Source organism: Calypte anna, chromosome 2 (assembly GCF_003957555.1).
Source record: "Calypte anna isolate BGI_N300 chromosome 2, bCalAnn1_v1.p, whole genome shotgun sequence".
NCBI lineage: Eukaryota > Metazoa > Chordata > Aves > Apodiformes > Trochilidae > Calypte > Calypte anna.
In genome coordinates, this window is record NC_044245.1 from 93,081,842 (window position 1) to 93,096,302 (window position 14,461).

Here is a 14,461-nt window from a genome sequence, read left to right on the forward strand (position 1 = left end):
TTGCACTGGGCTGTGCTTTAGACTACGACTTTTCCCATTGAAAACTGTGAGGGTGAGGTGCTATCAAGCGGGAGTCAAGTGAGAAAAAAAGGGAATGCAGGGAGTGGTCTGAGCAGAGTCGGTGACCATCTGCAGCTAGACTGAGGAAAGGATGCCAGGATCTTGCTTGCTGCACGGGAACAAACAGCTGGGTCTCAGACCTCTTAGAAACGTCAGCAAAGTCAAATATATTTGAGACATGGAGCTGACCCCTCCTCAGAGTCAGAAATAGCCGCCGAAGCTCTCTCTGCTAGGGGGCAGGGAGACAATTCCAGCGCCCCTGGACCCAGTTCACCCTCTGCTGTTGTGTCATTGTAATCCAACAGGGACGCACCGCTGGCTTTCTCCGCGGGTTGCCGATGGAGCCGGGACGTGGGGGTACCGGGACAAGGGAGTGCCGGGCAGGAGGCAGCCCACATCCCCGTGGCGTGGGCAGGGGGAGCGCAGGGGGCCTGGGGGAGATGCTGCTGGGAGCTACTGAGGAGCGCCTTGGTGAATGGGCACCTGAGTCGCCTGGCTTTAGCCTCCTGCGGATAAAACTGGAGAAGTTACTCCGGAATAAACAAGTTCTTCTGTTGTTTGTTTGGTTGGTTTTTTGGTCTTGGTTTTTGGTTTGGTGGTTTGTTTTTTTCTTTTCTTTCTTTTATTTGACGGGAGGCGAAGCTTTCACCAGAAGGAACCGTCCCCCTTCAGGCTGCCTCCTCCCGAGTGCCGGGCAGCTGCCTGTGTGGGGAAGGGTTGTCACGGCAGCCTCCATCACCCTTCAAAACCCCTTTTATTCTCGGGTGAGAAACTCAAAAAAGGGGAAGGAGAAAAGGAAGAGGAAGGAGGGGGGCGAGGGCAGCAGCCGCCAAGTGGCTGCAGGGGCCGCTTGGCACCGGGGAGACCAGACAAAAGCCGGCACAGCTACGTGGTTTAAATTCAAAAGGGGCGCTCCGGGCTCCGTCAGGGCAATTCTCCCCATACTCCCCCCGGAAAGGGGGGCGGGAGCGGGGACGGTGGGAGGGGGAGTCCCCACCCCCCCGGGGCTTGGAGCGTCGGGGGAGGTAGCATCTGGGAGAGGGTGTTTGGCGATGGGTGCCGGCGGGGAGCGGGACAGGCGTGTGAGTGGGGGAGCGCGGCGTGTCCCCACCGCCTCGCCGCCTCCCCCTCGGGGCTGAAGCGGCCGCCCAAACCCAGCCCCGGGAGCGACGATGAGGGGCATCCCGGGCTTGAAGAGGCTGCGGAATAAAATCTGGTGGCGATGCACCCTGCTGCTCCTCCTCCTCTGGGCTGCCTGCTGGGTGGTGGTGAGCGCCCTGCTATTCCTCCTCCACAGGAGCGTCTTCTCCGAGCGCTGCACGGACGAGAAAAGCCACCGAATCCTGGCGAGGCTGGTACGTGCCCCGGAGGGACGCGGGGCATCTCCGGGGGGCTTGTCCTACAGGAGAAGGCGTCCAGGAGTCCGTCAGGGCTGCCATAAACCGGGGAACCCGCTTTCGGGCTCTCCTGCCCATCTCCGTCCCGCCGGAGGGGCCGCCGGGACTCGGGCCCGGTGCGCTTAGGCGGGCGGCTGCCTCCCTCCTTTCGACCTTCACTCCCTCCTTTCTCCTCTCCTTGCTTTCCTCTTTCCCTCCCTTCCCGGGGCGAGGGCAGGTGCAGGCAGCGGGCCGGCTGATGGAGGGGCGTGCGGTGCCTTTCCCCAGCGCTTTGGAAAGGGCAACTCGGCATCCCGCAAGCTGCCGAAAGGGAGGAAAACTCCCTCCTCTTTTTAGTTGTTTGTTGTGTTGGGTTTTTGGTTTTTTTTTTTTGTTGGTTGGGTTTTTTGTTTCTTTTTGTGGTTGTTTTCGGGGGGGGGGGAATGTTTGTTTATTTGTTTTGTCAGTTGTTTATTTTTGTGGGTTTTAGTTTAGTTTTGTTTATTTTTAAATTTTATTTTGCATTTGTTTTCTTTTGTTTGTTTCTGGCTTTGGTTTCTCTTTTATTATTATTATTTAGCTGAAAAAGCGTCTGCACAAAAGTCGGCTTTCGGCAATGCCACGGGCTGGCATTTAAGATGTCATTCAAAATTCAAGAAAGGATTTGCAAACACTCGTGGAAATCTCCCTTCAAAAAATAAATTAGAATTGTGTAGGAAACCCTTTGAGAAGAGAAGCAGCGTGGGTTAAGTTAAATTTTGTTTCTTAATTAAGGTTCCAGTGGTTAGCTGGGAAGGGAGAAGCACCAATAGAAATGAAATAATATGCAGCAAGCAAAAAACTGACTTTAATTTTTTCCCAAATTTTGTGTAAGAAAGGAAGAGGAACTATAGGTAACTGTCCTGACAATGTGTTTTTAATGGTCCTGAGATCAGTTACTTTACCTCAGCAGCCAGCTCAAAGTACAGCTGAGTTTGGGACTGATGCTGAAGGAATAAACCCTGCCCACTCTTTATGTGACTGGGAAGAACACAGAGTGTATGGAGCTGCAAGGAGCTCAGGGAGGTCCAGGCCCTTTCAATCACACCATCCAGTAAACAGATGGACAGAGGCTTGTTGCTGTTCTTCACTTTGGAGATCATTAGGCATGACTTCGAAAGCCCAGGCAGGGATCAAATTTCAGGCACAAAGATGGAAAGTTGTCTCTGTCACTGTGTGATAGTTCAGTTTCAGATCCTCCTTCCAGGGGAAGAGTAGCTGAGGTTGCTGCGTTCATCTATTTCTGTGGGTGAGTCTTCAATAGCACCATTAAGGTTTGTAAGCAATAGTTTTCCCAAGTGATAGTAGAAAAGGATCATCCTTCCAGTGGAATGATAAGAATACGAGGTTATCTTACGTCAGATCTGAACTAAGTCTTTAGACATCTTCTGAGCAAGAGTTTTGTGGTTACAGGAAGTGCAGCTGAGCTACAGAACAAATAGTGTGATGTCTTGAGTCTGACACCTTTTTTTAAGTAAAATTTAACTTTTTATTTAAAAAATTGTTTTACTAGTTGTCACATTTCCATCAAGAAATTAAAAGATAAGCTATTTTAAGAATGCTAGTGAAAATTGCATGGGTATAAGCTCTAGCAAGTGGCTGTTTCTCAGGGTTTACTTCCTTCTTCTGAGTAAATGTACATCTGTGCAGATGCGTACAGCACTGGGAAGGCCAGAGCAGCGAAGGGTATTTTGGAGAGATCAATTTTAACTCTCTAAAAGACAAATTCTTCCTAGCACTGGTCTCACCTTAATTTACACTGAGAACCCTAAATCATAGTGATGAATCTCTGTTTTATCTTGAGCAATTAATTAATTTCCATTACTTCCAAACCTTTATCAGTAATGCATTTATATAGGAAAAGTACTCGATTACAAGGCAGAACTCAGTCTCAGGCCTGATCTATACACCAAGTGATGCTGTTGCTGTAAATTACTTCAATTTATATAAATTCTAAGTAGGGTTTGCATTAATTTAAACTTTTACATTAATTTAAACATAGCTTTTAAAACTTGTCTTGATAAGTGTACTAAGGGTATTAAAAATTATGTAGCCAGTTTTGAACAGAAACAGAGAAGCAAAACCAAACCATGCTTGTGTCTGCAATTTTGTGTAGTAGAGCTGCGTTTCTGTAAGGCTTTTGGCTCAGTGTCACTTGCATGTTCTAGTTAAAAAAAACCTGGCAGTGAGTGGCATTCAAAGGGCACTCAATAGGCAGATTTAAAACTGCTTCATCAACAGATCTCAAAATGCAGTCGTTAAGACAAGGATGGCAGCCTGGAAGACTTTCTCGAGTATCTCTTTGGAAAATTGATTCTTCTTTTTATCAGCAGCTTTGGTGATGATATGAAATCTACTATGGTAAAGTTTACAGTGAATGAAAAGGTTCCTAGGCCAGTAAAAAATGAGTTGATCGTTTTGTTGCAGGGTAATCTGAATCACCTGGTTAAATGTTTTTAGCCCACCAAAATGTGTTTTAGTGCAGTGATGCAAACTTATACACCAGGGAGCAAAAGAGTACAAGCTATGCCAGTAGGATGGAAAACTGCCTTGTGAAACTGACTTTGGAAAGGATATGTGTCAAATGATTGCTTCAACATGAATTAGCAGTGCAGCCTGTGCCTAAAAGGATGATGTGATCTTTGAACATTTCCTAAAAGGAGAGTTAGGAAAGGGCTGTTGGCGGTCTGTGTAGCACTGAACGACAGCATTTGGTTCTGATGTCTATGCTTCTAAGGTTGTTGGAAGGTAAAAATAGAAGAAAAAGGGAGGGAATGAAACCACAAAAATCATCCAGAGTAGCCTGGATGATTTATATATATATATAAAAATACAATATTATATATAAATATATGTATATTTATAATTATATATATAAAACATCTATCACCATACTGATGAACATTCTTTGGAACCACTCTGACAGCAAAGGTAAGAACAGCAGTCAGCCTATTAGTATCTCAGCACTTCTGTTTCCAACCACTTAAAAAAAAAAAAAAAAAGCCACAAGACTTTGCTGCCAGCCTGCCTGGATGGTGTTTAATACTGCTACTCCATCAGGGCTGGAGAGAGACCTATTGTGAATGGCAACAGTTTGCACTGTGACCTCTCCAGCTGTGCTGCAGAGAAGTTCAGGTGTCTCAGAAGGGCAGCAGGACACGAAGGCTCAGACCCATCACCAGTCAAAACTTCTGGTGGATTATAGTGGGAGTGTTAGGGGACTCAGTGTATTATGCTTATGACAAAATATAGAACACCAAAAGCTGGAATAAAGCAGGAAGGGGGTGGAATGAAGACATGAAGGTGCAGTCAGCCTTTGCTGCCCAAGGTCATAATGAACAAGAAGCTGTGGAAATCTTTTAAAGCCATTGAGTGACTCACAACTCACTGCATTCCGTGAGTAGAGAGAGAGACACCTTGAAAATTGTTCAGGCTTCTGGATTGCTTCTTTGAGGAAACATTTTTAAATTGTTGCTTTTATTGGTGACCAGCAAAAAACGTTGCTTCTGGAAGGTAGCTCTGTGTTTCATCACTGTGAGGCCAAGAGCTTCTCGGCTGAGTCCTGTTTTGTTTGCAAAATGCTGCACAAGTTCAGTGTGAGAAGACTCAAATTCAGGGACTGTTTGTCAGACACTAGGTTAACATTCAAGGGTTTATGTGTTCAACAGGAACAGTGGGCAAGTCCTAAACAGCAGCCAACTTCAAAAGTGAATCATCTTCTATGTCTGGGAAATGTGAGACTGTTTTTTCTGCAACTACTTCTCCTCCTTAATGCCATAAAGAAAGACACGATTGCAACACAAGAACAGAAGATTCATGGTTACATGTTTGTCTGCAGGTCCTCTGGGTGTGTGTTACACAAACTGTTTTAAGAGTGAACTTGATGGATCACAGTAAATTGTCCACAGGAGCAAGCTTTCACCCACGTGGACCCAATTACAGGAATAGCTCCTATATGCTCTTTCTGTACCAGAAGAAGAGTTAGGTTGTGGTCTTCTCAGTAGGAGAACAGTGATTTTAAATGTGATTATCATTGTGCTCCAAAGAACCCCCCCAACTTCTTCTGTTTGTAATCCTCTTTCTGAAATTGCCTGGAGTTCCAGATGGTAAGAGCTGCTCAGCTACTTTTGTTAAGAAAATTACATTTCCTTCTTAAAAAGGGAAAATAAGTTTGTATTGCATTCATAGGAGCAGATCTCCAAAAGGAAGAACATTGATTTGTTTGCTTTGATGTCTGGGTAGAGCCCAGTGAGACTGCTCGACCATCCTGATGTGGACTTAGGCTCAGGACATTCGTGCCAGGGCTCTCCTTGCTGGCATCAAATATTCTCATATGGTCTGGGATAGCATCAGAGTGAAAACAAATTTTATGCTTGTCTGAACTGCCCTCACTGAGCTGTCTTAGTCAATTTATCACCATTCTTGGATTTTGGACTTAATCCTCCACCCACTCCCCGACGTGCTGTTTAAGGCTGGAGTCTCAATGTTGTCTGGCATCAGAACATGTTCCTCTGGTGCGCATCTCAGATACCGTCCTAAGAAAACACATCACTTGAATTTTCTGTTCATGTTTCTCGTGTATTTAACAGCAAGTCACAGAGGAGGTGGGGGTCAGGCAGTTGCAAGTACTCCACATGGAGTGGGAGCTGCCAGCTTGTTTAAGTGAAGGCTCAAATGCCAGAAAGCACTGAAGAAGGCTGACACTGTCAAGCCGCCTCCCAGATGTTTGGCTTCCTACACCACCACAGTTTATTCCCCTTTCACCAGAGACTTCTGATCATCCCCTGTGCAGATTCACCCAAAGCAGTCCCTGCAGCTGCACTTCTGAATGCCCACAGGAATATATCAGCTGCCTACACTCTTGGAAATGATGGTATGGAAAAAATTAGGGGTTGAAGAAAGGACTGGTGTGGGAAACCTTACAGCTCTTGTATGAAATTGCAGTGACCATTTAACTATCATGCAGCAGTTGCTGTGTTTCTGTGGGCTGATTTTGTTTTTGATTAAGTATTTAAGCAATTCATATTAAAATGTCACTTTTGATAAGCACATATAACATCTGGAAATGCTATTTTGTCCTACAATATTTACATAGTTAAAAATCCCAAAAGGTTCTTGATCCAAGAGGCATCGAGTGCAACCTCTGTGTTTCCTGATAGTGCAGGAGGAGGTTCTTACAGCTTCACTGAGGGCATGTTGAATACAAGGTTGAAACCTTGCACAGGGCTGCAGAAGGCTGCAGCAATGCAGAAATTCCCATGGATTTTCCTGTAGTTTAAGTAGGGATGTCTCAGTTACACTGTATTGACTCTTCCAGAGAATTCCTGAGTTACACTGGAAGTTTTCTCCTGGTCTTAAAATGTTACAGCCTAGAATCTCACAAAGCTCAGCCAAGCATATTCAAAGCTCGTCTCAATTAATTCATATGTGGCAAGAAGTTAAGATTAACAGGTCATCTGGTCCATTTCCTTGCCCCCCAAAACCTGTTCCTTACCCTCCCAAGAATCCCTGTTTTGAAGTAAGACTCCTCATAGCAAAAGGTCTCTAGAGACTTCTGAAGAAACATTCAGTCAAATTGTAGAAAGTATGTGCTTGTGGTACCATGACTGCTGCAAGCCTCTTGAACTTAAGAGTGTTGCTAATTTTTTGCCTTTCTTCTAAGTCCTCAAGTGTATGAATATTCTGCTTTTTCACTCCAGTGCCTTGACTACAGCAGTGGAGCCCTGACTGGTGACCTCTGTGAAGACCTGTGTGTGGCACAGAAGCTGGTGTACAAACACTGCCTTTACTATGACCGAGGCAAGAAAGTCATCCAGGCTGATTGGAGAGGCCAGCCCATCATCCTGAAATCCAAAAAGGAAATCTTCTCCAGCTACCAGCATCTCAGTATGCTGGAAGAAGTGGAAACACAGGATATTACTGAAACAGAACTTCTGCTGATGGTAGCCTTGGAGGTAAAAAATGTCCTGGGGCTAGAGCTGTCTAACAGTACTGTGGGGCCCCTCTGGACAAGGAAAAAGGGACCGCTTTGGAAAGCTCAAGTGGCCAGCATGTGGTCCTTGCTCCAGCAGGAAGAATATATCTACTTCAGTTTGCTGCAGGACTTCAGCAAACACATGCTACGAATTATTGGCTCTTGTGGACACTTTTATGCTGTGGAGTATCTCACAGCTGGACATGCCTGGCACAAAACTCTTTTTCCTTTGGAAAATGTGGTTGGTCCCTCCCTTGCTGGCCACAGAAGCAGGGTGAGAGCCATCACTGACATTGCACTCAGCTTTCTGGACATGGTGCAGCATTTTGATAATGATTTCTCTCACCGACTTCACCTGTGTGACATCAAACCAGAAAACTTTGCTATCAGGCACGATCTCACAGTAAGTTGGGTCTTTGGGATGGTATTACAGCAATTTGAGGTGAAATGCTACTTTGAAAGTGTCTGTGTAAAAATGATATTTCCCTCCTCATATAGCTTTTGGACAACTTTTTGCAAAACCAATGCATTTACAAATGACAGGTGAGCTTCTCTACTGCTTTTCCTCTTTGTAATATGTGCAGCCACATTTCAGAGCACTAAATCCTGCTGCTTGATTTGAGAACTGCTTGCTGGGTTCTGCTTTGTACTGACAGGGTGCCTTCAGTGTGGTGAAGGAAACCTCCTGGCTGCACAGAGGTCTCAGAAGCTGTAAATGAAGTTGTAATTTGAGTAATGGCAACTATTTCTAGTAGTGGTGCTGAAAGGAAAAAAAAAACTTTGAATTTGAAAGCTAAGGCAGAATTCTTTGGCTTGACACAAGGGGAACTCCCTGCAGCCAAACACAAATGTTTGTGCTTTAGTGTTCAGTTTATCTGGTCTGGAAATGATCCAAGGATAGTGACATGAAACTCCCTGGTACTGTTACTCTTTGACTTTTCATTGTACAGCTGTAACTCAGACCTGAATAGCTGTGCATGTTCTCTAAGTAGTGACATAGCTCAGCATCACATTGCTGCACGTATCTGGCATCCTTTTTGAAGACAGAAATTCCACAGGTTTCGGTGGGAATACAGCCTGGAGACTCTGTGCAGTAAGTACATGTTTGAATCAGGCTCACCATTTGCAGAGACATCAGTGGAGGTTCTGCACTCTGAGTGAACATAAAGCACTTTCAGGGACTTGAATGCTATCTTCAGTACTCACTGAGTGTTGATATAACCCTCGCATCTTAAGAGTCCCATGCAAACATTGCCTAAACATATAGACATTAAGAGCAATTAGAGTGCTTTCCCCCTTCACCCTTCCCTTCCTCAGGTTGTTTATTCAGGTGCAATACAGCATCTGAACAGAGAAGAGGTGAGGAGCTACAGCAAGAAACTGAAACAATAGCAGTGGTATTTAGGCACAGTGAATGATAGCAGGGATTCCTCAAGGGAGGCTTTGCATCTCTTTTTGAGTTACACAGGGCTGCGACTGCATGTGGCTGAGCACACACTAAAGCATCTGTTTTACAGACTGCTTAGAGGAAAAGAGATTTCATTTAGGAAAAGAGAAAGGGCATTAGGTGTGTCTTCCTTTTCCTTTTCTTGAGGCATCCTTCTCTGGGTTGCTCCCATGACTTCTGGGATCCAAGAAACAGCAGCCACCTTCTGGTATAGGAAAGTACTCTTAGTATTTTCTAGGACAATTAATTAAAAAAAAAATCTTTAAAAAAACAATCAACTGCACCTTGGGGTCTCAGTGCATACGTGACATAATGCAAACATGTTCTCACAGTCACTTTGAATATTTAAAAATAATTCTTAGAGAAAATGATTACTTTCTTTCTGTGTTGCTGCTCCCACTTGGCTTACTCTCCCAGTTACACATCACTTTCAGCTCACTGGTATCATCTGTTATTGCACCACTGGGCTGGGAGACAGGAAGGACGTGGGAAGCCAAGGGACAGGATGGGTCAGGACAGGCAGAGGGTCTGATAGGTGAGGAGTGTGAGAAGCAGAAATTCTGGGTGGTTTTGTCAGCCACTTCTAGAGCAAGGACATGGCAAGGCAGCCTCTTTTTTAATCCCTTATGTTTGTTATAGGAACTTCTATTTATTTTTTCCCCCCTTGTTTATTGTGCTCTGTATAGGATGATAATAAATACCCATGATAATATACCTATTCCTCATCCCAGAATGAGACAACTAATGCCCAGTGAAATGTTTCTGCATGCTATATTTTCACTTTGAGGATTGTTTTCAGGTGTTGGGGATAAGCCTCCAGTCCTCACTCCAGCCTTCTCCTGCAGCATGGAGGGAAGGCATCACTGCCTGGTAGATCACCCAGGGGAGTTTCAAGCTGCCATGGTGCTACATAAAGTGCAGATTTGGAGGGAGGTCTGGGTGAATATGCATTGGATCTGGAAGAGCTTCCTCTTTTACTAGCACTTCAGAAAGAACTAGAAAGATTGTAGCATCTTAAACATGACTTTAATTCAGGCTAGGAGCCAAGCTGGGTCCTTCCTGCCTTTCCTTAGGTACCTTCATCATCAATTACAATCATAACAAACCCCACCAAAATGTAGCTGCTTATAGGTAAAGTGTCACCCACACCTATCTTCCCAGGGTCTGGCTGGATGCCTGCATTTTTTTGTAACAGATGAACTTCAGTGAAACTGCTGAAGCCTTTGGCAGCTGCACATAGGGCAGTTTTTCCTAGTGGAGCAATTGATCAGGTTGTCAAAGGTTCTCAGTGCTGGCAGAGATCCCACCTGGGAGCTGATGCTGCCATCCTGAGACTGGGGAAACCCTGAACCATTTTTGCTGTCTCTTCTCCAAAGAAGTGAACAATTAAACTGCAGAAAGCCTAAGGAAATACAAAAATATAGAAAAAAAAACATTTGCCTGTCCAAACGTGTGAAATTCCTCGGGCTACATTATCATTATCAATCTCTCCAAGAAGCTTAAAAATACTTGAGGTTTTATGTTATGCCTCATCTCTTTCAGATATTTCCCTGGGCAAAAAGGAGTTGAGTAAAATTAAGTTGAGACTGTGTTCTTTCTTTTGCCTGTGGAAGGTTTATTTGGCATTCTACCAGACCAGACACATTTAGTTCTTGTGGCTGATCCAGCTGCTGCTTCAGTCACACAGTTCACACAGTTCAGCTTCCCCCATTATTTGGGAATGCAAATTTTAAAAATGAGGCTATCATTTGGGACCATAAAAGTTTGTCCAGGTCTCAGATGTTTCCATCCAGGAAAATCCATGTCAGCTGCTACCAGGGAGTGTCTCTAGCCCTGACTGTCAAGTGCCATGCACAGCTCTGAACTTTGGCTGATGGCTGCATCCCTGGAGCTGAAGGCAGGTTGCCTTCCCTGTGATCACCCACAGTCTGACTCACACCAAGCAGCTGCCATCCCATTACTGGCTGCCTTTCTTTTCCTGGTGACTGCTGTTATTTTAAAGTTTTATTATTTTTTTTAAGTGAAGTATTGATGGGTGATGTGACACTGGCAGAAGCTGAGAATAAAACACTCCACTCTCAGAGTGGTCTTAAACCCAGCAGGGGAAGCAGCTCTGCAGACCTCATTCTGCTGTGTATTCACTATTTTACAAGTCTTATGTTAGGGCAAGAAAACTGATTAATCCCTTTGGTCCTTGCTTTTTTCTGCTGAGACCAGATGCTGTCTGGACTCTGTTACGGATCATATTTCTAAACAAGCAGATCAAGAACCATGTGCAATAAATGAATCAAACCATGGCAAACAGGACAGGGCAAAGCCAATCGCAACTTTCAGCAGCCTCAGGGATATCTTTCTACAGCACAAATGCACTGAATGCAACCACAGGTTTTTCAGGAGCTGCACCAGGTGCAGGTCATTCTGTGCATCCCTTTGCTCTTCTCCACAATGGTCAAGTCAGGGGTTAGTCTGAGAGGTGAATTGTGAAAAGATACCATCTGGCCTGTAGGTAATTTTGCACCATCATATAATTAAAAGGTTGAGTTGCCATCTGCATGAGGTGTAACAAGAAGTAAATCAGTCTTCAAGCTGAGTTGGATAGTTCCAGTTTAAGGACAATGAATCCAGTTGACCCCAAAGACACATATGGTGCACAAATAATTTTCCCTTCCTGGTGTCATAAGCATTGGCTGCTTTTGTTAAAAAAGTGGCATTTATAAGACTAGGGGAGCTCAGTAAAGCAAGATAAATTTCTTTAATTGTGATCCCGGTTCCCCACTCCCAGATGTTCTCTGCATAGCATTTCCAAAAGCAAGCAGTAGAGAATGTTGCTGTGCCATACCAGATCTGATGGCTTTTTTTGATCCACAGGTGGTGGCTATTGATGTAGACATGGCCTTTTTTGAACCCAAAATGAGAGACATCCTTGAACAAAACTGCACAGGAGACGAAGACTGTAATTTTTTTGATTGCTTTTCAAAATGCAATCTGAAAATCCGAAAATGTGGAGCACAGAGAGCCAATAACAACTTGCAAGTGAGTAAGCACAGCTGCTTTATGCACCCCTTTCTTTTAAAATCACATTGGTTATAAAATGCATGGTATGTACTAAGAGACTGTGAGATGAAGGCAGTCAGGTTTTTAAACGTGGCCAGGTAAGTGACATTTCCATTCAGGAACCCCATCTTGGAGCATGCAAAGAGACTGTTATAGTCAGTAGCATTTCTTTGCCACATCTTCATGCATCTGTTAACCTGACACCTCAGATGGGAGAGTGGAGGAAGTAGAAGCAAGGGTTTATCATTAGCGTCTCCTCTAATGGTCAAGTCATGGCTGTCCATGTGTAATCAGAGTGGGGTGATGGCTGCAATTCTCCACTCTGCAGATGTTGTATGTGGATGCAGTGGAGAGAGGAATCTTGGCCCTGGCATGAGGTGTGCTATAGCTAAAGCTGTATCTATAGTCCTATAGAACCAGCACAGCAGAGATGCTTGAGGAGAGAAGCTGTAGCTTGGCAGCCTTTTGCCTTCTTCTCCCACCCCCTCACCCTCACTACTTGTCATGCAGAAATGCCAGAAAAGTCTGAGGAGAAGGGGAGTTTCTCAGCTAGAATGTAGTCTTTGTGGATGCTCCTTTGCTATACCTTCCTTTTTGAATGACTGGGGACATATTAAGTTCAGGTGACATTTTGTTGCAGTCCCAGAGAAGCAGCAGAGCCTTAGTTGTAGCTCCAGGAAGACAACAGTCTTCTCTTTTCCCTTTCCTCAGGTGATTTGTGACAAAATATTCCGTCGCTGGTTTTCCCCAAATCTCAGAGGACCGTCGGTGTCCCTCCCCCTGCAGCTGCAGCTGCACAGGGCGGTGCAGGAATGTGCCAAGCCGGGGCATGGGGACACCGCCGGGCACCAGAGGACTCCAAAATCTCTCTCCAAGTTATACCACCTGCTTCGGGTCACTCAGAGAGAACTGCAGAGGGCAGGGTAGACACAAAAAGCAGAACTACAGAGGCTTCCTCCCAGCCATGGCTAAGGCACATGGCATATGAGGCAGCCGGGTTTCTTTCTCTCTCTTTCACCCCTTCTGCCCATTGCACTACATTTACAGCACAGAGATTGTTTTTCTCCTTTGCAAATGAAATTTGTGGCTGCAGGTGCAGCACATCCTGTTAATATCCTTTCAAGTGTGAAATTGTTTTACATTACCTGGATTCTGTTCTTGCTTATTTTCCTGAGCTAGCACTCGTGCTCCCCATCAGCATTCAGCACATGGTTTGCTTGCCAAGAGCTGCAGTCACTGCTCAGATAGCATCTGAGTGCAGTGCTCAGAGTGAGGATGCATTCACATAAGAAAAGTGTAAGTGTAGCAAAACTAGTTAAAATTAAATAAAATATCGGGGGGTGGGGGTGCAGTTAAGTATGTGCATGGTGTTTGTTTTAATTTCTCTGGAGAATGAGAGTTTTCTAAAAGAGACACAGAGTGCTCAGAGTGTGACAAACAGCCTCAAACAGGAAAACGTATTGTCACATAAGTGAAGAGTTGCTTTTATTCAAAGCAGTCCTTTTTAATGTCCCCAAATGCATTTTATCTGGTGTGTTCCATTACCTGTGCCATAACTTTCTGGGGAGAAGCTGTATGAAGGTACTTAGGACTCTTCTGGAGCAAAATAATTATACCCTTGTTGAGTTCCCATATGGGTACTCTTGTTCTGCAGTGAAGAGGTATGAATAATGCTACCGAATTTTCCCATGTGAACAAGCCCTCAGGCACTTGAACATCAGAAGGCTTGATAAGAAGCACTTCTTTGCCAGAAAGTAGAATTACCCTGGAATGCCAACAATCTGAAGAGACTGAAGAGAGACACAGTAAGACTCTTCAAAAACTGTAAGAGGCTGATAAAGGATAGGAGTGAACTGCCCTGTCCAGATTTCCTCAGTGGATGTGACAAGCAGTGGACTTAAACTGTAGCAAGGAATATTCAGGTTAAGCATTTCTTACAGGCTTTTCAATAATGGTAAGGAACAGTGGAATTATGGAATATAAAATTTGGGAAAACTCCAGTCCTCATAAATCCTGATTTTTAACTACAAGAGAGAGCAATATAAGGAATGTATCAGGGTGTAAGTGGAGTTACCTTCATGACTCTGCTTTGAGGCAGCACTTTATCCCAAGACCTGTGATTCTGTTGGTACCAGTGCTCTTGCTGCTCCCTCACAGCAAAATCCACCCTTCTGAGATTCAGGAATGGGTTACTCTCCTCTACCTTGTATGTGCAAAGCCATGGGATTCCCCCTGGAAGAGAAATCACAGAGATCTCTATGCAAATGATGCCAGAGAGCCTGGTGATGGGATCAGGGTGCCTGTGTTCTCCACATGATTTTTCCTTCTGAAGAAACTGAACCTTTCTAGGCCAAGTATATGCCCCAAATGCTGCTGGGCATCTTGAAGATCTCGTATATTATGGTTCTCCTCTCTCCCTGGTCCCATTAGTTCTCTTCTCCTTCACAAGCCCAGAGGGTACAGTCAGTGTAAAACAACTTTCATGCAGACACTCAGTGCTTTGAAGTGGTG

At 44.7% G+C, this 14,461-nt stretch overlaps 1 protein-coding gene across 1 annotated transcript; it reads left to right on the forward strand.

Moving 5' to 3' along the window:
• Positions 1-1,164: 1,164 nt before the first annotated feature.
• On the forward strand, positions 1,165-13,134 carry DIPK1C (divergent protein kinase domain 1C). Its single transcript, XM_030445731.1, has 4 exons — positions 1,165-1,415; positions 7,175-7,852; positions 11,765-11,929; positions 12,662-13,134. The coding sequence occupies exons 1-4, from the start codon at positions 1,233-1,235 to the stop codon at positions 12,875-12,877; spliced, it is 1,242 nt and encodes a 413-aa protein (XP_030301591.1). The 5' UTR covers positions 1,165-1,232; the 3' UTR covers positions 12,878-13,134.
• Positions 13,135-14,461: the final 1,327 nt, after the last annotated feature.

Bases quoted from the DNA above. Each gene is read 5' to 3' on its own strand.
- DIPK1C (XM_030445731.1), top strand. From the start codon at position 1,233: ATGAGGGGCATCCCGGGCTTGAAGAGGCTGCGGAATAAAATCTGGTGG. The intron at 7,853-11,764 runs GTAAGTTGGGTC...TTTGATCCACAG, and splicing joins CTATCAGGCACGATCTCACA to GTGGTGGCTATTGATGTAGA. The intron at 11,930-12,661 runs GTGAGTAAGCAC...CCCTTTCCTCAG, and splicing joins GAGCCAATAACAACTTGCAA to GTGATTTGTGACAAAATATT.